The sequence below is a fragment of the Haliotis cracherodii genome, unplaced genomic scaffold (assembly GCF_022045235.1).
Source record: "Haliotis cracherodii isolate W230 unplaced genomic scaffold, xgHalCrac1.p SCAF_3, whole genome shotgun sequence".
NCBI classification, from domain to species: Eukaryota; Metazoa; Mollusca; class Gastropoda; order Lepetellida; family Haliotidae; genus Haliotis; species Haliotis cracherodii.
Genome location: NW_027266286.1, coordinates 65,924,020 through 65,950,423, shown reverse-complemented (window position 1 = coordinate 65,950,423; position 26,404 = coordinate 65,924,020). Strand labels below are relative to the sequence as shown.

Sequence of the window (26,404 nt, the reverse complement as noted above, 5' to 3'; positions counted from 1 at the left end):
GAGAGAGAGAGAGAGAGAGAGAGAGAGAGAGAGAGAGAGAGAGAGAGAGAGAGAGAGAGAGAGAGAGAGAGAGAGCACGCTAGAACACTCACAATGGGCTTCAGTGGAAGAAGTTTCAGCATATGTTTATCTTCTCTAGGCAACATCTTTGGCTAGAATATTTAATTTATCAACAGATATGAAACATATGAACCACAGACGAACTAGAATACACACGAGTGCACACACGCACAGCTATATTTCCCGACTCAGCCACGGACCCGCCCAGACACAAGCCCCCATTCAGCCATAGACACAAGACAAGCAATAGACCCATGACCCGCCTCAGACTCCTACCCAGCAATTAACCCCACCCAACTACAGAAGCTCCGCCTAACCATAGACCCCTGCCCAAAGCTACCCCATTTCTGGTGTCCCCCGCCGTGATATTACTGGAATATTGCTAAAAGCGGCGTAAAACCACACTCACTCACTTCCAAACCTATCCCTTCTGTGTTGATCAGTCTATGCAACAATAATATCAGCACAGGGGTCTATACTGACCGCCAAAAGAAACGCAAACCATAGAAACAGAAAGAGAAGTATGTAAGTTAAGAAGAGATGTTTCCGTGTGATGTGTACCATTTAAGACAAAACTAACAGTCAGTCAAGTGTTAAGACAGAGTGCCTTTATTCTTATCAGATATGCTTCACGTGATTTCCAAACTTTACACGCTAATACTGCATGAGACAAATAGTGCATATCGAGTCACTCATCTGAGACACAACCAGCACATGGTATGCACATGGTATGCACATGGTATGCACATGGTATGCACCAATGAGCGTCGGTCACGCAGCATAACACTAGGTTCTTTTGTGCATCGAACCAATCTAATATCTCTTTAATATGAGTAATTCTTCAAATATTAACCAACATGTACGCGTTTCTTTTGGCGGTGAGTATTTATAAGTTGGCATGCGAACAGACACATAAATGTTTGGAAGGTCCAAAACACAGAATCTTTGATCCACAAGGAGACATTACTTACTTACTTATATTGGAGATTTAACGTGCGCTTTCCGACTGCAAGCGTATGTCGCACACGGAGGAGGCATTGACTACTGACGAGTACTTATACGTATAGTGTTACCGTCATATATAGAATGACTGCCCACTATATAAGTATTACCGTAGGATACAGCAAGAAGTATGAAGTTGAGGTTGGTGATGAGCGCGTGCAGAGAATGCCTGTAGTTCTGGTGCCGGCTGGTGTGTCGAGCCAATAGCCTGGCTCTGCTGGGTGGGATTTCAGGCTCTGCTTGGTAACCTAGCAACATGCAAATCGTAGTCAGCGCGCATGTGTTACGTAAATATAAAGTGTCAATACAAGAGAATAACCAGTCTTGATTATCCACCGAAACAGATTCCATTTGGCGTCATTCCTGCTTGGTAACCTAGCAACATGAAAATCGTAGTCAGCGCGCATGTGTTACGTAAATATAAAGTGTCAATGCAAGAGACGTATGGTTGAGGCAATTGCTGTGACTGCCGATAGACCCAGGTCTATTCTCCCTATTGTTACTCGTACAATCAAAAGCCCAACAATAAGACTTTCAATATAATTACACCCATGTTCCCAAATTACCGTCACCTTCACTACAATAAAAAAATGAAAAATAAGAAATAAAAAAAAATAAAAAAATTATACACGAATATCCAAACTATGATGCAGCAGTTAGTGAGGTCCCGCCCATCGACGAACAATCAGATCACGTTATTGATGAAACACGAGATAATTATTCTCTAGCATAATGACAGTTACAGTAGTTAAACAGCTTTGAATATTTGTACCCCCAGCCAGAATAGTAGAAGCCTTGTGATAAACCTCGGGGTTATTATTCGTGTACACTGAGGTTCATGTAAATGTAAAATAATGAATAACTCTCAGGCACAATATAGTAATAATTAAATAGGTGGAGTGAGATTGAACACAGTTCATGTACATGTTCACAATACATGTATGTATGTATGTGTGTGTGTGTGTGTGTGTGTGTGTGTGTGTGTGTGTGTGTGTGTGTATTGTGCGGGCGCGCGTGCGTTTTCATGCATTTTTAAACGTGTTTTAATGCATATTTTAAACGTTTGATATGGTGCTGTAAACAAAAAACAGAATTAATGTGAATCACAGAAGTAAACAAACAGCTTGCTTCTTCTGAGGCACTGTCACCGTTATCCTTTAAAGCAAAATATTATATATCTCAACAAACATTCAAAATGCACATCAACATTGTCGTCCACCGATATCCGGTAGAGTGTCACGAGAACCCCAGGGCCCGTTTCACAAAGCGACCTTAGCGCTACGACTGTCGTACCTCAATATGTTAATATAAGTATAGAAGTGAAGATAGCCTTAGCACTATGGACGATTTGTGATCTCCGTTTGTGGCATCATATTAAGACCTTATATTTTTTTATCATGTAAAAAAAATATTTTCCACCTTACATTTCATGCAGATAGCTATGCGAGCCCTTTCATTCGCGGCAGCTAAAGGTTAAATTTGACAGTGTAATAGCATCAGTGGTTTAAAATGAAAACATTGCATAACAAACATCGGTATGCTGAGGAGATTTGTCTACTGGTAATAGTTGGCGCCAAACCCGTGCCTGTATATGCCTGTTTGACATGCTTACAGTCACGTAAGTACATGCATGTCAATGTGTTGTCGCATGTCTTACATCATATCAGAAAAACACACTTAGGAGGTGAGGTGAAACGGGGTTTATGATTATTGTATTCATAGCGACGTGCATCCAGGCGTTTGTGTGCGGTGTAACTGTTGTATTAATTGTTGCCGGTTTTATAGTACTAGACGTCTCAGATACTACGCCGCAGCATACATATCCCGAGCCCACCAGTCCTTGTTTCATCCCCTTGGTGCCGAGCTTCAGGAAAGGTAACAACAAGTACCATCTTTTAAAGTATTTTGGTATGACGCGTACGCCGCAGGGGAGCGAACCCCCGACCTACCACTCTCCCAGCAGACATTCCACCCACTAGACCATGGAGGCAGCCTTGACAGTGAGAGGAGGCAAATTAAGCTCACCTACAAGCATGAGTAGAAAGATGGCGGTGGTGACTGAAGCTGTGCCGTAGTTCATGACGGTGAGCCCGGCGCCGATGTCTGTGATGTTGGGGGAGTTGTTCACAAGTATGGGAGGGATGAGGAAGCCGACGGCCACGCCTATCTGAGAGAAGGGTGCAAACACTAGGTATCTGGTCACCATGGATACAATGAAACATAGTTAGCTCGAAGTCGTGTGATACAGGTCGAGCTGTGCGTAGTTCGAGAAAACGGATGCTGCTATTAGCCCATAGTATTGGTATGAAATCTACAAAACGAGCGTTCACTCAGCGATGTAAGTTGTCTTAGGCACAGCAATTCGTCATATAATAAAAAAAACTGCATACGCATAGACCACATACACACAGACCACATACACATACATTATCTTACACACAGACCACGAACACATACAGTATCATACACACAGACCACATACACATACAGTATCATACACACAGACCACATACACATACAGTATCATACACACAGACCACATACACATACAGTATCATACACACAGACCACATACACATACAGTATCATACACACAGACCACATACACACAGACCACATACACATACAGTATCATACACACAGACCCCACACACATACAGTATCATACACACAGACCACATACACATACAGTATCATACATACAGACCACATACAGATACAGTATCATACACACAGACCCCACACACATACAGTAACATACACACAGACCACATACACATACAGTATCATACACATAGACCACATACAGATACAGTATCATACACAGATCACATACACATACAGTATCATACACATAGACCACATACAGATACAGTATCATACACAGATCACATACACATACAGTATCATACACATAGACCACATACACATACAGTAACATACACATAGACCACATACAGATACAGTATCATACACAGATCACATACACATACAGTAACATACACATAGACCACATACAGATACAGTATCATACACAGATCACATACACATACAGTATCATACACACAGACCACATACACATACAGTAACATACACACAGACCACATACACATACAGTATCATACACACAGACCACATACAGATACAGTATCATACACAGATCACATACACATACAGTATCATACACACAGACCACATACACACAGACCACATACAGATACAGTATCATACACACAGACCACATACAGATACAGTATCATACACACAGACCACATACAGATACAGTATCCTACACACAGACCACATACACATACAGTATCATACACACAGACCACATACACATACAGTATCCTACACACAGACCACATACAGATACAGTATCATACACACAAACCACATACACATACAGTATCATACACACAGACCACATACAGATACAGTATCATACACACAGACCACATACACATACAGTATCATACACACAGACCACATACACACAGACCACATACAGATACAGTATCATACACAGACCACATACACATACAGTATCATACACACAGACCACATACACACAGACCACATACACATACAGTATCATACACAGACCACATACACATACAGTATCATACACACAGACCCCACACACATACAGTATCATACACACAGACCACATACACATACAGTATCATACATACAGACCACATACAGATACAGTATCATACACACAGACCCCACACACATACAGTAACATACACACAGACCACATACACATACAGTATCATACACATAGACCACATACACACAGACCACATACACACAGACCACATACACACAGACCACATACAGATACAGTATCATACACAGATCACATACACATACAGTATCATACACACAGACCACATACACACAGACCACATACAGATACAGTATCCTACACACAGACCACATACAGATACAGTATCCTACACAGACCACATACACATACAGTATCATACACACAGACCACATACACATACAGTATCATACACACAGACCACATACACATACAGTATCATACACACAGACCACATACAGATACAGTATCATACACACAGACCACATACAGATACAGTATCATACACACAGACCACATACAGATACAGTATCATACACACAGACCACATACAGATACAGTATCATACACACAGACCACATACACATACAGTATCATACACACAGACCACATACACACAGGCCACATACAGATACAGTATCATACACAGACCACATACACATACAGTATCATACACACAGACCACATACACACAGACCACATACACATACAGTATCATACACAGACCACATACACATACAGTATCATACACACAGACCACACAAACATACAGTATCATACACACAGACCACATACACATACAGTATCATACATACAGACCACATACAGATACAGTATCATACACACAGACCCCACACACATACAGTAACATACACACAGACCACATACACATACAGTATCATACACATAGACCACATACACACATACCACATACACACAGACCACATACAGATACAGTATCATACACAGATCACATACACATACAGTATCATACACACAGACCACATACACACAGACCACATACAGATACAGTATCCTACACACAGACCACATACAGATACAGTATCATACACAGACCACATACACATACAGTATCCTACACACAGACCACATACACATACAGTATCATACACACAGACCACATACACATACAGTATCCTACACACAGACCACATACAGATACAGTATCATACACACAAACCACATACACATACAGTATCATACACACAGACCACATACAGATACAGTATCATACACACAGACCACATACACATACAGTATCATACACACAGACCACATACAGATACAGTATCATACACACAGACCACATACACACAGACCACATACACATACAGTATCATACACACAGACCACATACACATACAGTATCATACACACAGACCACATACAGATACAGTATCATACACACAGACCACATACACATACAGTATCATACACACAGACCACATACAGATACAGTATCATACACACAGACCACATACACACAGACCACATACACATACAGTATCATACACACAGACCACATACACATACAGTATCATACACACAGACCACATACAGATACAGTATCATACACACAGACCACATACACATACAGTATCATACACACAGACCACATACAGATACAGTATCATACACACAGACCACATACACATACAGTATCATACACACAAACCACATACACATACAGTATCATACACACAGACCACATACACATACAGTATCATACACACAGACCACATACACATACAGTATCATACACACAGACCACATACACATACAGTATCATACACACAGACCACATACACACAGACCACATACACATACAGTATCATACACACAGACCACATACACATACAGTATCATACACACAGACCACATACACACAGACCATATACACATACAGTATCATACACACAGACCACATACACATACAGTATCATACACACAGACCACATACACATACAGTATCATACACACAGACCACATACACATACAGTTTCAAACTCACAGACCACATACACACACAGACCACGCACACATACAGTATCATACAAACTACATACACAGACATTACACCCCGATGTTTACTTTGATAACGCACATACTTGATGCCCTGGCCCAAACATTCCTTTAGCAGTGGATCCTTACATCTACCATTCAAATACGTTCAGACCAACACAATATATCCAGAATACATGTAATGCACTCATGAGCACATGGCCTACAAACATTTCTGTGGCAGATTCCACCCATCCATACTTTAAGCGCCCATTCCGCTGTCCGCTTACAAGGACAAGCTCGGTCAGTCAGATGTCCGCATCCAAGTCAGGGTTGTGTGCGCTTAATAGAACAGGCTCGGTCAGTCAGATGTCCGCCTCCAAGTCGGAGCTGTGTCCGCTTACAAGAACAGGCTTAGTCAGTTAGATGTCCACCTCCACCGCCTCCAAGTCAGGCTCGGTCATTCAGAGGTCCGCCTCCAAGTCAGCAAATACAACGCTATTTCTCGAGAATGTGTTCGTTGAACTATGTACAATGTACAATGTTTGAATTCTGGTGCCACCCCCCCCCCCCCCCCCCCCCCCCCCCCACCCCCCGACCCCACCGTAATATTCCTGGAATATTGCTAAAAGCGGCGTAAAACCACATTCACTCACTCACTACTGGATTTTGAGGCTGCAAACTTGATATACGTATTTTGCCGTTAGATTGCATTAGCCTCGTGAGTTGGCTTTTATTTTTCAATACTCAATTATTTTTCTGGTCAAATGTTACACTATTCATTGATCAAAATATCTACCTTTCGCATTGGGAAACGGACACTTCCGTGCTCGGAATTAAAACCAGGGTGCCGTTATACAAAGCGATCTTAACGCTAAGGTGATCGTAACTCCCATACCTCAACATAGACTCACGATCGTCCTGGCGCTAAAGTTGTTTTGCACATCAACATCTAGGCGTACATGCTAACACGGAGGGACACCAGAGCTTAGTGACTCTGTGTTAACGCTACTTTGAACAATTATATCACTGCGCCATTGCGTCCTCCGGGTGGAATGTCTTAACAAGTTGCAGGTCGTCGACATGTACAGTCAAACAAAGTGAGTGAGTGAGTGAGTTGGGTTTAACGCCGCTTTTAACAGTATTGCAGTTATATCACGGCGTGTCAGCTTAATGTGGGAGGAAAGCCCGAAGTGATGCAGGTGTCAGACGTTTACCACTCCGGTGAAACCCACGAGCACGGGTATGGTGCTGACATCCTAGAAACATAATCGGGGCGAACCGGGATTCGAACCCACAATCATAGGTTTCTGGCGTGCCCAAGGGACGCAACTCTGCACAGCGACTCGCGGCGCCTTAGACGACTGGGCCACCCGTGCCCCCCGTCAAACAAAGGATCATAAAGGTGTATTGGGGCAGCGGATCCTGGGACGGCTAAGGGACGCAGCTCTGCACTGCAAATTCATCGGCATTTTGGTTACCCATGACCTCCTGTAGTAGCCCAACTGAAATGAAATGTTTTAATATCTGGACAGAAAATCTTAGCGAGTGACGTCAAATGTAGTTACCTGATTTCCGAAGACGCCCAGAGAGGTTGCAGTAGATACCTGGTCAGGTCCGAACCAGACAGCCGCCAGCCGAGGGGGAATACTAACCACAAACACCTCGGCCATCGCACATAGAACCTGGCCTGTCATCAACACCGGGAACCGCTCCGGACCCAGCGCCCCCACCTTCAACCACGCCCCCATGGTGTTCAGGAGGCTACCAACGATGTTGTTGACGCGCAGCCCCTTGTTGTTGAGAAGCATCATGGCTGGTACGATCGTGGGGAGGTAGACCAACATGTAGATGAGGGAGAGCCAGTCAACGGCAGCTTCCTGTTGCAGAGAGTCCCCGGGGAGGCTGCTGTTGTAGTAGCGGATGACGATGTTGGCGATGATGTTGAGGTGGATCCACTGGTAGGCGGTTGTTACGGAGAAGGCGCAGAACAAGGTCAGCATCAGCCAGCGTCTGAGATAAACTTTCGTCGATCCATCAGCTTGGATGAGGAGACCGGATTTTTCTGCGTCCTGTGGCAGCACCTTTTCCTGAGGTGCGTCATCTGTACCTGGAACATGAGTGAGTGAGTGAGTGAGTGAGTATTTTAGCTTTTAGCAACATTCCAGCAATATCACGCCGGTTGACACCAGGAATGGGTTTCACACATTGTACCCATGTGGGGAATCGAACCCGGGTCTTCGGCGTGACGAGTGTACTCTTTAACCACCAGGCTACCCCGCCGCCCCAAAACAAGAAGATGAAAAATAGGCATCTCATACATACGAACACTTAAACACACAACACGTCGTAAATTCAAACTCAGATCAAACGTCATGAAATACGATACAGATTTAAAAACTAGACATAAAACTGCACAACTGCACAATATCGGCCTTCCACGTGTCTAGAAATATAGAAAACACGACATATGTTCCATGTTCTCACGGAATTCGTATCAACGAGGTTTTATACATTGTGCATCATTCAGTTATGAACTTTAATCAGCAAGAAACAAGTACTGAAGCCACGTGGTTGGAAATTACAAAAACAAATAAAATAACGAAAAAGCAGAATCAGTCAATGGAATGACTTTATTTTGAATTGAATCTCATCCGGGCAAAAATAGAAATTCAATACACTTGAAAATTGGATTTGACCACAAAACGTTATCAAAACGTTACTATGTTGAAAACAGTCGCCGAAACACTTCAAAGTGTAGGTTGAAAACACAGCTATGATACCCGCATGAAATTCCTCAATGTCGAACAACCAGTCCTTGTTGGATTCAGTTTGGGCCACCATCAATCATGGGTGTACACTTGTGCCCGGCAGTTAACGTTTATATCTGCTGGAATGTGTGGTGCCAATCATCCAATCACGTGAACGGGATCCAGATATATCACCTCAAGGACAATTCCTGCCCATAGACATTTCACCACAGGGCATATTGTCTTTTCGTTTCCAAGTGTTTACAACTATACTGAACCAAATTAAAAACTTCACAATCCTAAAATTTTAACATTTTGACCAGTTATCATTGTGGGCCCTTATTGTGTATTTAAACAGTAATGGCCACGTATTATCTTCAGTTAACACCCGTTTTTGTGCAGGTGAATCGATCAAAATCATATGCACAGCACTATAGTGGCAAAAGTGTTTTTTCACGTGCAACTGGTCACGTGGCCATAGTACCGCACGTGTTTTCAGCCATACTTGTTAGCAGTCATTAACAAAAAAAGAAAAACACAAGAAAACAAAAGTCTTTACGGCAATTTGTCATGCCACGCCTTTCAAATGTGCAACGTGAACGTGCCATCGGCATGTTGCAGACGTGAACGTCCGTAGCTGAAGTCGCAAGGACGATAGGTTGTAGTCGACGGAATGTTTATGATTTACAGACGCGTCTACAGCAAACGGGTACCACGCTGATCGCCCTCGGCCAAGTCGACCACGTGTGACGTCACATGCAGAGGATCGTCAGATTGTCTTACGTCACCTCCGTAACCGATTTTTGACGGCTACATCAACCAGAAATGTACTGTTTAGGGGTAGACTGAGTGCGCAAACTGTTCGAAACCGTCTGAGAACTGCCCACCTTCAAGCACGACGGCCATACTGCGGACCGATTCTGACTCAATTACACAGACGTCAGCGTCAATTGTGGGCACATCGACACTTACGATGGACTCAAGTCGTCTTCAGTGATGAATCCCGATTTAATCTTCGATTTGCTGATGGTAGGGCGAGGGTACGGAGGCGCCGTCATAAACGTTACGTCCAGTGACAGAAGTTGACAGATTTCGAGGCGGAAGTGTCATGGTGTGGGGTGCTTTCTGTGACAATGCACGTTCCAGGCTTCTTGTCATCCGTGGCAACCTCAACGCTGCTGCTTACTGCGACCAGGTACTGGCACCAGAACTTCTGCCTTTTATGGCAGCACATGTCTCCCAACACGACAATGCCAGACCCCACACAGCAATTTTGACAAGGAATTTCCGTCAGAATGCGGGAGTCAACGTCATGGACTGGCCGTCAAGGTCTCCCGACCTCAATCCCATCGAACACGTCTAGGATGCTCTTGGCAGAAGTCTGCGCACTCTCCAGAGCCAACCACAGAATTTGCAAGATCTTGGCACCATTTTGCAGCAACAATGGCGTCGTCTTCCCAATCATGTGTTCACAAGCATCACAAGGTCCATGCGGAGGCGTTGTGTGGCAGTTGTCAACGCACATGGTGGCCATACACGCTACTGAACTTGTGTGCCATCAGATTCTCGTGCTTGGGACTTATGATTTAAACTGTTGATGTTATTACCGAATACCGTAGGTGCTTGGAACAAATTATGGTTACCACCGTTAATTAAAATCCGTCTTTGGACATTAATGATTAAAAATTACCTTCTCTGATACATTTGTCCGTTGTATATCATATATGGGATTACTTTTAAATGTGAAGTTTTTAATTTGACTCAGTATATTATAAGGGTTAGGTCTACTAATGCCTACAGTGACAAATGCCTACAGTGACTAATGCCTACAAAAGATGTTGTTTTAGTGTACAATGTAAGTCTGATATGTATATAATGTACATGAAATACGATAAATGAAACTAAATGAAATGTATATGTGGATAATGTAAGATGTGTGATAAAATGGGAGTGTGAATGTGATGTTTGAAACTTTGGATGATGTATGATGTATGATGTATGAAATATCAGAAGAAATGTATGAATAAAGAAAAACCACTAAATATCATTTGCTAGTGTTAGTCATTTGTCACTGTAGGCAATAGTACACTAACATGGGCCAGTTCAACTCTGCAGAGAGGTAGCAGGGTATCACAAGTCATGTAAAACCACTGAAGCATATAAATGTTTGTTTTAGACTGTAGGCATTTGTCACTGTAGGCATTAGTGGACTCCTCCATTATAAGACAATATTGGAAATAAATATAGACAGCCATGTTGTCTAACTGTAGATTTGTGATTTTAACAATCACCGGGTGTGACCATGTAGACAGGATTTGATTAGAGTTTGTGATTGTGTCAATTGCCTAATGAGCATACAGCACAACTCAACTCAAATGTATTCTAAAAATTCACCCTCGATTGTACAAGAGAAAAGTTATAATTTTTAGCAAAATAATTAAATATTCATGAAGAGGACGTCGACCTTTTGGTACTCCGGTGTTCGACTTAAAGGAAAAAGGTCAACGCCGTGTGCATGGCTCGATCTAGGGATTAGGAAAGACAAAAATAGAATTATGACTATACGGCTGGAAGCATAGACACTCGTTATGTTTTGAAATATGTATTCGCAGCTGAGTTCTTGTGTAAATACAAGTTATGGTTCAAGTGATTTCTTTGACTGCAGTGTTGGAACAAGACAGGGTTGTATGCTAAGCCCTACATCATATATTTTATTACATTGAAATGATCAAACAGTCTGACAGCAGAGGTATATATATTGGTTATCTTCTAGAATAGTTCACCACTTTATTATTTGCAGCAACAATACAGCAACAAATCGATGGTTTATGTTCGTTTTGCAGTAAATATGAAAGTGAATAGCCAAAAGACTAAGATAATTGTATTCAGAACAGGCGGACATTTTCAAACAACTGAAAAATGACGGACATATTTTAGAAGCTGTTTCTGTTTATCAATATCTCGCTATCTATTTCACATCTACACTGAGTTAGGGGAAAACCTGTGTACACTTATCACAACAAGCTAAGAAACCAACATTTTGTTTTTTAAGGATTATTACGCGTAATAAGCTCAATGTATATACATCAATGTGTTTGTTTGACAGAATGGTCGCACCTATTTTAATCTACGCCTCTGATGTTTGGGGATATGAACATATAACGTGTATTGAAAGGGTATCTATATATTTTTGTAAATCAATTTTAGCAATTTCTAGTCATACAAGCAATGATGTTTCTCTTGGTGAATGAAGAATGTACCAGTCATTTCTATATGTTATGAAATGTACATCCTACTGACTATAATTATTGTTAATGTCATAGGTACCCCAGAATTTGATGTAATATGTTGCCTTCACTTAATAATGGCGGAAGGCAAACATGGTTCGGATTTGTCAAAAAAAGTTTTGTTTGAACATGAATATGGATTCTTGTGGTTACATCAGGTTGTTGGAAGCCGGAAATAGTTTGAATGTTTTTTGCACAACGATTGAAAGATGTACCACGTCAACATTTGCTTATAATCTACATGGAAAGGTAAAATTAAGATTTAGGAACAGTGTAAATATGTGCTACTACCAGTATCCAGGAAATAATAAGAATCAGGTATTTAAGAATTTATTTATCTAAATTTCGTTGTGGAAATTTACGTTTAGTGTATTGGGAAAATATTTTGTACGAAGAAAGATAACGTTTATCTTGAAAAAAATGTATGACAATTTGAGGAGACATTTTAACGCTCTGAATATCTTGAAAATTTATGACAACCAACACGCATGACAACTAGGTGCATATATATTTTAGGTTTCATTGCGTGAAAACGATGGATTGGAAAACACAAAGACATGACTTAATAGCATTTGTTGATGATGTATATTGATGGTAATGCATCAACACAAAAGGTGGATCTTTCAGCAATACATTGTTTTTGAATAATTTGTGAACTATGGACCGGAAGGCCGATATTTCTGAAATTGAAACATAAATACAAACTACATGTATGTCTGGCAAACACTATACGTAAACACCAAACCTGGTTCAGATATTATCATAAACTACCAAAATTTACAAACACATTCAACGTTAATCATTATGCAGTTAAATATCGCTGGAGAGTTTTTCAGATTAAACATGAATATTGTGTTGTGTTTTGGCCACAATGAACTGATCATTATACCCATACTGTATATTAACTATTAGTCATGCTCTGTTTGTTTCTATATCCTGATGTGCATATACGCTGCATTACTAAATATACCAGCAATATGTCGACAGGATATGTATCTATGTAGATGCAAAAGATTACAGGTTCAAACTGTAGAAGTATGGGAGATCTAACCCAAGTTTAGCGTTCAAAGAGTTTGGTTCAACTTCCATCCCGCACATTCACGAAAGCATTACTTGAATGTGCTGTTGCACATCTACAAAGAACACAAAGATTACGTAAAGGCCCTTTTATAAACCTTCAAGGACAATAAGTGAAATATGTCACGTGATATGAGCGACTGAGTATAAAAATTAAATTGATCCTGGTATCATGCCGCAAATATGGAATATCTTTAAAATATGTATTTGTATATGCAAAACATATGATGATACATGCATCTAAGTCATCAGGTATGACATTGTTTGTTTGTTTGCACATGTAACTACGTTTACAGTGGGAAGGGTACATGGCAAGGCGTAGGAAACTACTTGGATGCACTGGCGGCAATTTATGTACATAAATAAAGCAACAAACCCCTTTCTATATCCAATAGAGTGAGTGAGTGAGTATGGTTTTACGCCGTTTTTAGCAATATTCCAGCAGAATCACGGTGGGGGACACCAGAAATGGGCTTCACACATTGTACCCATGTCGGGAATCGAACTCGGGTCTTCGGCGTGACGAGCGAACGCTTTAACCACTAGGCTACCCAACCGCCCATATCCAATAAAAATCACGCAGAGTCGATTGTAGGATTGCGACTATATCATGAACATATGTTTATGATTCACTATAATGAAACCAGGTGTTCGCGAAAAGGTGAGCGTATCCTTCCCCACCGGAGTCACCCGTCACAAACACATGAAAAGGCAAGTCAATTGTTCACCTGAAAAAAACACTCACGGTAACATATGGTACAAATCAATTGGGAATTGCATAGGACACAATTTTTGTCACTGATGCGTCAGATTTCGAGATGCCCTCCATAAAGTTTTTTTTGAAAACTTCACTGAGGATCTGAACGGTATACCCTTGATCAAACAACTTCTGGAGCAAGAGTCGTATGACGCTCTTTGAAATCTTGGTAGAAAGAGCATGCTCGATTGTATCTAAAAAAGTGTGCAATGTAAACACCAAAGGATGGAAATACTCGACATGAAGGGAAAGTTGCCTATTGGAATGTTGAAATCATCCCTCTTGTCATACAATCTTGTGGAGAGGTGTTTTGTCACTCTTTATGCAGAGATCTTAATATGAAACAGATGAGGCGGTCTCACTGGTCTCCTTTATTTCTAGTACAGGTGGGTAAATCAGTAGAAGGGAATTGACCATTTGATTGTTTTAATACATTAATTACAAAATAATTCACGATATAGATCTCTTACTGACTGTCTGTCGTATTGTTACCCTGAACACGCCGTGTAACACGGGTTTGAGTGTACATGTGTAGGTTCTACTGTTATTTCACAATGACACTTAGTATATGTTACACGCAGATAAATCCATATTTGATAATTGGTTTTCATTTAAATAAAATGAGAATTGAAGTATATGTATCTAATGCAAACGCGAATATAATCAGCTTTGTAGGAGTAATTCACGTCCCGTTGTAATCAACGTTAACTGTCTGTTAACTGTCTGTCTTATCAGGACGTCTCTCCATAAAGTGACTACATTCTAACCAAGAACATGTACATACATCAACTAGTGTCAAATTGTTTTTTATTGATCAAAACACACATACGTATAATGAAAAACATGTACAAGACAAGAGATACAATGCAAGTTGATCATTAATGAAATATTCATGTCAAAAAGAATGTTTAATGACAGCATTATTATAGCAGGAATATTTTACAAACTTATATTTTACCTGCCATTCATTCACAGTGTAGCGTCATAGTATACATTGTACATCGCTCCTTTATCATTGTGGACCTAATATAGCTCTTGACACTTCTCATGGCACTGAACGAACGCTCAGCAGTACGGAAAATACTTGCATAGTAACATGCGTTTTGACGGCGACATGGATATTTGAATACAAATCTTTTGCAAACCAGTGTTGCTTATAGGCATGATGGCTTCCTATCTGCAGGGACTTCTTGCTAACACGACTCCCATCTTCTGATTTTAATAGATTGTTGCACAGGTGTATACTGCTGCAATTCCACGAACTGTCGACACACTTTCCAACCTACCTCATCTGTGAGATTGTGAAGCGAAATAGGCACGCAATACCACTGGGATATCAGCATCTGATCTCATTGCTGGGACAGATGCTTCAGCAAGGGAAGTACAGGTTTCTCTACTACCACATTTCTGGTGTAGACCTAGGGGCATTGCCACACATGGTCTGACGCCCAACACACCTTGGCATAGATGGTTTGATACCATATCGGCTGGACAAACTGAGGCCTCTTTGGAGAAGGTCGCCTCCCAATTGTCAGGTGTCCCAGTTGTCAGCTTATACCAGGATTAGTCAAGGTTGGATAGTAAAGCACCGGTTACCTGTTTACCTTTCATCAAAGTGGAACATACTAGAAACACACATTTTGAGGAATATACAGGATAGGTTTATTATGCACTTTTAATCATCAGATCACACATTTTAAAGCATTCACCAGAAAACATATTTTGAAATATCCATATAAGGACAATAACCAAAACACAAATAGAGCAGAGAAACAGTGGGAAGAGAACATCGGGAACCAAACACAAGCAGGTTCTAACAACAATGTCTCAAGAACGGTTTTGGAAAATTATACAAACCACGATGACGTAAAATAATGCAAACTACAGAACATTAGAATAATGGGGAAATGACAAAAATCAAACAAAACGCAAGCAGTTTCGATATAGTAAATAGTATTCTTAATTAATAGTGCCACGTTTACATTTTCTGACAAATTGCAGACCAATGCAAAACGATTTAAAAAACCCAGCAAACAATCCACAGGGACAAATGTGACTGATATCTTCTTCACAGATGAAGAAAAGAAATTTGACCAGGTTAAAACATTCAAATTCAACTACAAAAACTGTGTATACAAAAAGACCCACCCAAGCCAGAAAAGTAGCGCATTTTTCTTTTTTGCAAAGCTGTCAACAACCTTATCAAAGTCGACTCCAAACTCTATGTGACTATGAATTAATGCTAGTGCATTAACCGCTCCTTTATCATTGTGGACCTAATATAGCTCTTGACACGTCTCGTGGCACTGAACGATCGCTCAGCAGTACGGAAAAATACTTGCATAGTAACATGCGTTTTGACGGCGACATGGATATTTGAATAAAAATCTTTTGCAATCCAGTGTTGCTAATAGGCACGGTGGCTTCCTATCTGCAGGGACTTCTTGCTAACACGACTCCCATCTTCTGATTTTAATAGATTGTTGCACAGATGTATACTGCTGCAAATCCTTGAACTGTCGACATACTTTCTCATCTGTGAGATTGTGAAGCGAAATAGGCACGAAATACCACTGGGACATATCAGCATCTGATCTCATTGCTGGGACAGATGCTTCAGCAAGGGAAGTACAGGTTTCTCTACTACCACATTTCTGGTGTAGACCCAGGGGCATTGCCACACATGGTCTGACGCCCAACACAACTTGGCATAGATGGATTGATACCATATCGGCTGGACAAACTGAGGCCTCTTTGAACATTTCTCCCAATACAGTGTCATCATCACGGATGTGTCTTATGCCACTATTGCGACAGAGGCTTCACTGGATGCTCGAATGAGGTCAACCTATGCAGACTGCAACATGGCTGACAGCTGCACGTGTATTGAATGATGTGCCGAGTAACCACAAGACCAATGGTGAAATCAAATGACAGAATTGAATATCTAAAGCACCTTGCTCTCCAGTCACAATCCTCTTCAAGGACAATCAGACTTTCCACATAAACATCAAAAGATGATTTGAAAGTGGATTGGGAATTTGAACGACTTGTCCGCCGAGTTCTGTAATCTTTTCTCGATGCCCCATTGCCTTTTGGCATGTTCATTTGATACTAATTCTTTGGTAAAAGCCAAAAGACGCTTGCTGAATATGAAAAAAACAAAGATAATATTTTTGAACCGTTGACGTGATCATTTTTCCTGACTTGATAAAACAGATATGAACTAAGGCAAAATTCAAGCAATGAGACTAGCAATAGACATGTAACGCCTCAGGATACTGACGTCTAAGAAACACTTGAACAACATTCAAGTGGCCGCTCATGTTTGAGGCACCATCATAACCGATACTTGTTTAATTTAGATAGAAAAGACTGAAAGACTAGCTGCCTTTGAACTCTCTGCTTCAGGGAAATCAAGAAAAACACTATTTTGGTAGTGCTTGTCCTTGTTCATTGGTTGAACTGTGTCTGGCAGAAAGAAAAAAATGCCCTTAAGTAGATGTGTCAATTGCTTCATCAGCAATAGCCGAAAAGCATGCTTGTGAGTGTCACATTTATCGACTAACTTCTTTCTGATTTGCGATGCGCAAAGATTGAGAATCTCATTTTGAATAATTGGTGATTGGTATTTGTTTTTCGCTGAATTGTTGTGCAAATGAGTTTTCAGTAATTCGCCATGCTTTGCACGATAACGCAAGAGTGCCAAGGAATGCTTTCTTCTTCAACGTGACCCTAAGGGTTATGTTTTGTTTTCCACACAATACAAGCGTTTCAACCAAGTTTAGAGAAACTGAACGATTTTTTTCAACAGTCTGTTTGTGAGCATTAGAGAGCAACGGATATAACCTTGAATGTTAGTCACAACCTGTCTGTGATTAAGGGCCTTTTCTACACAGCAGTGGTGAGATTCAAGCTTGATATGCCTCTTGATAAATGTTGCTATATTTCCTAGTCATGAACATAAGACGTCATAAATGTACCTTTTTGTATCACATAGTAAACAAATGACACCATCTTTTGAAGGGGAATACCAAAGCCAACCATTCTTATCGAGATGGGTTGGATTAAACTTCGTTTCACACCTCTAATTTCAGTTAATTGTATTGTATTAATTTCACATACCTTACATCTGTTAATTCATTATTTGGAGATGTGTAGACCGAACACATTCAGACTTAAGGTCACCTAATGCATGCGAGCCGACGTCAATGCCTCTTGATAAATGTGGTTGGTGTGAGAGTACCAATAGACGTAGTCGTAGAAGGAGGGACGAAGACGGCGGGGTGTCTAATTTACTATTGACAATCTCTGGTAAAGCAATCAAAATTGAAGAATCTGTGCCGAATCTCTTATTTTGATTCTTCAACAAAAAATGAATGAGTTCTTTTGAAATGTTCAGCTTAAAGTTTTTTTGTTCATGATTAACCATGAATGTAAATAAACGTTTGTAAGCACTGCTTTCTGAATGAACTTTAATCACAAAAATAAACTTTTTCTAAATATAACATGGGAATTATTACATATTGAATATCAAATATAGTTACTTCTATATATAGTTACAGCGGAAACCAGTAAATCAACCTTACACTATGACAGATGTTTTACCTGTGAGACACGGTATCCTAAGACGAACACATGGCACATGGCACTTCGATAAATGTAAACAATTTTATGACACTTTTGTAAACAAAAAGAGATTAGACAAAATGATTGAAGAATTGTTTGCGTTTTGAATACAAGGAACGGAAACGTTACATTAAGTGAAATATCTCGGTTTGGTAGTGTTTTTAAATTTTTTGATACATATCTAAAATAAATATTTTTAAATTCACTGTGGTGATAATGATAGAGATTTTAAAGTGAAAGCACTAGCTACGCCACTGATGGTGACTTAAGAAAAGAGGCTGCACATAATGTACACCGGACAAACCGGTGTGTATGTTTTTTTTGCGTTAAAACATCCATAAACGCACATTTTCTTTGAAGTCAATATTAAATAACGATGTTATGATGCCACAATGTTGCTGTTACAATTGCTATAATGTCGAACTGAAACATATGGAATACTACAGGGGACATTGTCGCGTTGTCGCATTGTCGCCCTTGCAAAAACAAGCAAAAAGTGTCAAAATTAACCAAAGCGCGACATTGCAACAATGCAACAACGCGACATTTTGGCCATTTGTCGCATTGTCGCGCTTTGATCATGAGTAATCTTTTATATATTTTACCTTTTACCAAAGCGCGACAATGCGACAATGCGACATGTTTCATGGTCAAAATATGTCTCGATGTCGCATTGTCGCACATCAGAAATGTGTAAAAAAGGCGTTAATTGCACAACAACGCGACATTTGATAATGTCCCATTGTCGCATTGTCTCGTTGTCGCCCTTTACGACTAATGGCGCGCATTCGCAGTAAGTGAATTAATCTACGCATGCGCCGAAATGGCTATACTTCTTTTCAAACTCCACAGGTCACATTAGTCACGGGAATTCCTTGGATGGGTGACCGCGTTCGACCGTTGGGCTCCTGAGAGTTTCAAATTAAGGGCCTTGGCCCTGCTCTGAATACTTGAAATAACTGAATAAAGTCTAGCACATCACAGGCAGCTTACGATGTAGGTCGTATATGTACTACCCTTGCATATGGGAATGACCGGGGTAATAATGTGTTTGGGGCTGTGCAGAGTGGCGTCCCCAAGGCGTGACAGAACCCCATGATCGTGTGTTTGAATTCCCGATTCGTCCTTATTACCTTTTCTTTTTTGGATATACATGACTTTCGACTAGCTGACATAACACAACTGAAATACTGTTCAGAGCGGCGTTAAACAATACCCACTCACGAAATTTACAACAATGTATTTGCGATGTCTATATTTGAATCATATATACTTAATCGGAGTTAATACTTCAATATTCAGTTAACCGATGACCCTTTGCCTCACAAACTTAGCTCACTCACGGACGTATGTATGTACATTTGTAATTGTTGTGACTGAGTTTGTTCACTGGGCGCATTCATCTATAACCATATCATGTTTTGTTAACATTTTCAAAGAAAGCAGTAACTACTGAGTGAGTGAGTGAGTTGGGTTTAACGCCACTTTTAACAGTATTCCAGTTATATCGCGGCGTGTCAGCTTAATGTGGGAGGAAAGCTCGAAGTGATGCAGGTTTTTAGACGTTTACCACTTCGATGAAACCCACGAACACGGGTATGGTGCTAACAAACCTAGAAACATAATCGGGGCGAACCGGGATTCGAACCCACAATCATAGGTTTCTGGCGTGCCCAAGGGACGCAACTCTGCACAGCGAATCACGGCGCCCCCTGTGCATATTGGGAACGTCAGTCAATATTTTTTGGAGAAAAGGGTATTGTGTTGATATTGGGAGCTAGAAAGTAGTTCCTGCTGGGCTACCTCATTCGCATAATTATCAAATCATGATACGAAGTTTATAGGATTGTTATTCCGCATCGATGACACAAGCCTTGGGCATGATAATTATATAAAAATTGAAAAGGGAATGTTTTACATGGGTGATGTTACAGCTGAGATCAATGATGATGGTTATTTTATTGAGTTTCTGCACTCATCGTTTGCCATCTTAATTCACAGATCAAAATGACAATATATATGGTCCCTTTGGACTAAGGAATTTGCACAGTGAGGGACAATATATGGTCCCGTGGCACCAGGAAGTACATCTGTCTGCAGGCAGATTATGTGTGTATGAGTCATTATGTGTGTATCAGTGATAGTGTGTGTATCAGTTATAGTGTGTGTGTCAGTTATAGTGTATGTATCAGTCATAGTGTGTGTAGTAGTCATTATGTGTGTATCAGTCATTATATGTGTATCAGTCATAGTGTGTGTATCATTCACAGTGTGTGTATCAGTCACAGTGTGTGTATCAGTCATAGTGTGTGTATCAGTCATAGTGTGTGTAGTAGTCATAGTGTGTGTATCAGTTATAGTGTGTGTATCAGTCATAGTGTGTGTATCAGTCACAGTGTGTGTATCAGTCATAGTGTGTGTATCAGTCATAGTGTGTGTATCAGTCAGAGTGTGTGTAGTAGTCATTATGTGTGTATCAGTCATTATGTGTGTATCAGTCATGGTGTGTGTATCAGTCACAGTGTGTGTATCAGTCAGAGTGTGTGTAGTAGTCATAGTGTGTGTAGTAGTCATTATGTGTGTATCAGTCATTATGTGTGTATCAGTTATTATGTGTGTATCAGTCATTGTGTGTAGCAGTCACTGTGTGTGTATCAGTCATAGTGTGTGTATCAGTCATTATGTGTGTATCAGTCATTATGTGTGTATCAGTTATTATGTGTGTATCAGTCATTATGTGTGTATCAGTCATAGTGTGTGTATCAGTCATTATGTGTGTATCAGTCATTATGTGTGTATCAGTCATTATGTGTGTATCAGTCATAGTGTGTGTATCAGTCATTATGTGTGTATCAGTCAGTATGTGTGTATCAGTAATAGTGTGTGTATCAGTCATAGTGTGTGTATCAGTCACTGTGTGTGTATCAGTCATAGTGTGTGTATCAGTCATAGTGTGTGTATCAGTCATAGTGTGTGTATCAGTCATAGTGTGTGTATCAGTCATTATGTGTGTATCAGTCATTATGTGTGTATCAGTCATTATGTGTGTATCAGTCATTATGTGTGTATCAGTCATAGTGTGTGTATCAGTCATAGTGTGTGTATCAGTCATAGTGTGTGTATCATTCATTATGTGTGTATCAGTCATTATGTGTGTATCAGTCATAGTGTGTGTATCCGTCATAGTGTGTGTATCAGTCATAGTGTGTGTATCAGTCATTATGTGTGTATCAGTCATTATGTGTGTATCAGTTATTATGTGTGTATCAGTCATTGTGTGTAGCAGTCACTGTGTGTGTATCAGTCATTATGTGTGTATCAGTCATAGTGTGTGTATCAGTCATAGTGTGTGTATCAGTCATAGTGTGTGTATCAGTCATTATGTGTGTATCAGTCATTATGTGTGTATCAGTTATTATGTGTGTATCAGTCATTGTGTGTAGCAGTCACTGTGTGTGTATCAGTCATTATGTGTGTATCAGTCATTATGTGTGTATCAGTCATTATGTGTGTATCAGTCATAGTGTCTACTATGTGTGTATCAGTCATTATGTGTGTATCAGTCATTATGTGTGTATCAGTCATTATGTGTGTATCAGTCATAGTGTGTGTAGCAGTCATAGTGTGTGTATCAGTCATTATGTGTGTATCAGTCATAGTGTGTGTATCAGTCATAGTGTGTGTAGCAGTCATAGTGTGTGTATCAGTCATAGTGTGTGTATCAGTCATACTGTGTGCAGCAGTCATACTGTGTGCAGCAGTCATAGTGTGTGCAGCAGTCATAGTGTGTGTATCAGTCATACTGTGTGTATCAGTCATAGTGTGTGTATCAGTCATAGTGTATGTAGTGGTCATAGTGTATGTAGCAGTCATTATGTGTGTATCAGTCATTATGTGTATCAGTCAATTAAGGTACACCCCCTGTACATGTATTTACATCCGTGGTACCTACACACCAGTACTTCTGAATGTATGACGTATTGTCTGGAATGACTTGACCAGGTTTTTGAACGTGAAACCTTGATTGAAAAGCTTAGTCGAATGCAAATGTGTCTGAAGTACCGAAGCAGCTGGAAAATGTAGACACCATAAGCTTGGGCTTGTACAACAAGTAACAGAAATGGCTAGGTGACAAGTAATAGGATGAATTGAGCGTCAGGTTTATATCTAGCTATATTCTATTCGGCTTTATATACATCGATATCTAGCCCCCATCAAACTGCGAGCACCACCCAGATGACAGGTCCGAGGGGATGAGCCGCAACCCCCTCATGGTTAGAAGACCGATCGGACCTAGTTCTGCTGAGACCTCTCGACACATAACACAGCCATGCAACGTGTCAATTTTATTATAATTAAACGACACAAAATGCTTTATGAAACCCGTTCACGTGTATACTGCGTTAACAGAATAATGAAATAGTTTCACTGTGTTTGTAGAAGTAATAAAAGGTCGTTGTTTGCAGGTGTTGTGGATGGTTTCGAATGGATGGTGTGGTGGGATTTTAGATTGTGTGCAGGCGGGTTGTTATCGAAGGTGGCTGGTGACAAAATGGCTGATTGTGGCTAACAGCATAGTTGCATTATTGATGGCCTATAAAAATAACGATGATGGTGATCATCATCATCATCATCAATCATCATCATCAATGAAACACTACGGTCACACGCCTACCCCCCATATTCGTCATTCAAACGCCTCCTTTTGTCTGTGCTGCTATGCAGACGTTGAGAATAGATGAGTATATTTGTCAAAATCCCCCACGTACCCTACTCACGTCTGAGGGTATATGGATGTGGGTCACGATACCACGTTTGGCAGTGTGTGTTTGGAAGGGGTGTCTCTCTGTTCAACTTGACGTAATATATTCGCCAATATCGATCGATCTTGTCTGGGTTCTGCTACCACCTGGAGAAGCCTCCAAAAATAACCGCAATTTCTTCTAACATTCGAACCCATCCTATGGTTTGACAATATCCTGTACGACACTGCACCTTGAACAAGTACTTCAAACCAGCTACCCTACTTGTCAACAGTGTATGCACCCTTGCGGGCACCCAACACGCTGGGGAGCTCGCTTGCAGTCAGTCACAAAGAAACGGCCACGTTAACTGCCTGTAAGATTGTGGCCATGATAACAATACTACTCACTCATGTCTGCCTGCTCGTTCTTCGTAGACTTGCCAACATCTGGTCAGGTCACAGCGATCCGAAAAGAAAATGAAAATGTAGTAAAATCACCGATCATGGGCGCATATATTCATAGGGCAGGGACAGGGAGCAGTCATTGTTTGCGATTAAACTGCGACACAAACTGGTCAATGAAGCAAGTAGATACTGGTCAATGAAGCAAGTAGATACTAGTCAAAAGAAGTTAAGGAACAGCCGATTCTTCCACGTTACTATAGTGCTATAAACGCTGTTGTCGTTGGAGTTGATTCTAAGCTATGGGCAATACACTCGCCAATCTGAACGTGCCTTTCAACAAGTGAATCCGATGGAACTATAGGAACATTATGCATTAAGAAATTATAGATCTACTATAACATGGTTTAAGTCGATGATATCACTCGACACTCAAGATATTCTCATGATTTCTGCATTACAGAAACGGGTGTTCTTTAGCTTGTTTTGAGTGGTATATATATACATGTATATGTCAGAACTTAATTATCAATGCTGTCAAACAGAAAAGAATGTTGATTCCAGGATAGACATAATTTATCATGCATCGACATGGTTCCTTATGTTTCTTCAACTTGGAGACTGCCTCTGTGTTCTAGTGGATAGAGCGTCTGCACGTAGATCGGAGGGTACTTGTTGTTACCCTTCCTGGCGCTCGGCAGTATGGGGGCCAAAAACAAGGACTGATCCTGTCGGAGTCTGTATATTGGTCTGCGTGTGTTAAATTGGGTATGGTATCTCATTGGATTAGCACGAAAGTCTGGGCTAGTACAAGCAGCCGCACACCCACGCGCAAACACACACACACACACACACATGCATGCACGTCGGTATACAAGTGCAATAATCTTCAACGCGACGTTAAACCCCATTTAAACTCAATCAACCTCTTCAGCTCGGACATGGAACTAGGGAAGTTTATACGACAGATGTGTTCCAAGTGAAACCTCTGACCTCTTATAGAGAGGACGTCCGGCATATATGAGAGTCTCGTTTCGTTATATTGAGGATGTGTCTGAATCCAATTTAGTCTACCTCCATACATACTTGAACTGACAAGCAGCTGTATAATTTTAATATATGTGTCTGTACATTTCGGCAACTAGGACATACATACCTGATACACTACGTGACAGCAATACGTAGTGGATTACAACACACACCAAAGAAAGCACTCTCTAACACATGCAGCTCGTACCGTTCAATTTCCTCCAACATTAAGCTGACACGCCGCGATATAACTGGAATACTGTTAAAAGCAGCGTTAAACCCAACTCACCCACTCACTCACTCACTCGTACTGTTCAAGAATGAATGAATGAATTTCTTTATTTCCTCCAGAGTTGAATCCGAAGATTTTACATGGGCAAATACATTATTTACAGAACATCAATGAAATTACTTGACTATATACAAAGAAATCATGTTATACACTGCTATGAATAAATAATTTACGATATGAAATTAGGTCCCGTTACATGACGATATAATATCAAATAAGGTCCCGTTACATGACTGCATAAAAATCAAATAAGGTCCCCTAACATGACGGTAACATGACGGTATAATATCAAATAAGGTCCCATACCGTCATGTTACAGGACCTTATTTGATATTACACCGTCATGTTACGGGACCCTTTTTGATATTACACCGTCATGTTACGGGACCTTACTTTATATCATACAGTCATGTAACGGGACCTTATTTGATATTATACGGTTATGTAATGGGACCTTGTTTCATATTATACCGTCATGTAACGGCACCTTATTTGATATTATACCGTCATGTTACGGGACCTTATGTTATATTTTATTATTCCTAAAAGTGAGTTTGACCAATCAGAGGGCAGAACTACTAACCCCATATGAGCCTGATACCGTCAGTAAAACTCCCAGATGGTTATTACCGACCAAATGGGAGACCGTTGACCGTCAGTAATAGCCATTTTGGATTTTCCAAGACCCACCTCACATATTTTACATGAAAATTCTGGTACGGAAATTTTGTTATTGACAC

General features: G+C 40.5%; 1 protein-coding gene and 1 pseudogene across 1 annotated transcript in view; both read right to left on the bottom strand.

The window, feature by feature from the left end:
- The window catches only part of LOC139474177 (choline/ethanolamine transporter flvcr2a-like), a 34,563-nt gene extending 10,153 nt beyond the window's left edge, over positions 1-24,410 (bottom strand). The window contains exons 1-4 of the mRNA XM_071257073.1: positions 24,350-24,410; positions 8,266-8,807; positions 3,088-3,229; positions 1,173-1,310 (exon numbers count right to left, since the gene is read on the bottom strand). Coding sequence (XP_071113174.1) covers positions 1,173-1,310; positions 3,088-3,229; positions 8,266-8,807; positions 24,350-24,353 — 826 coding nt within the window. The 5' untranslated portion in view covers positions 24,354-24,410. The remainder of the gene's footprint in view (positions 1-1,172; positions 1,311-3,087; positions 3,230-8,265; positions 8,808-24,349) is intronic.
- On the bottom strand, positions 13,813-17,670 carry LOC139474041 (uncharacterized; annotated as a pseudogene).
- Positions 24,411-26,404: the final 1,994 nt, after the last annotated feature.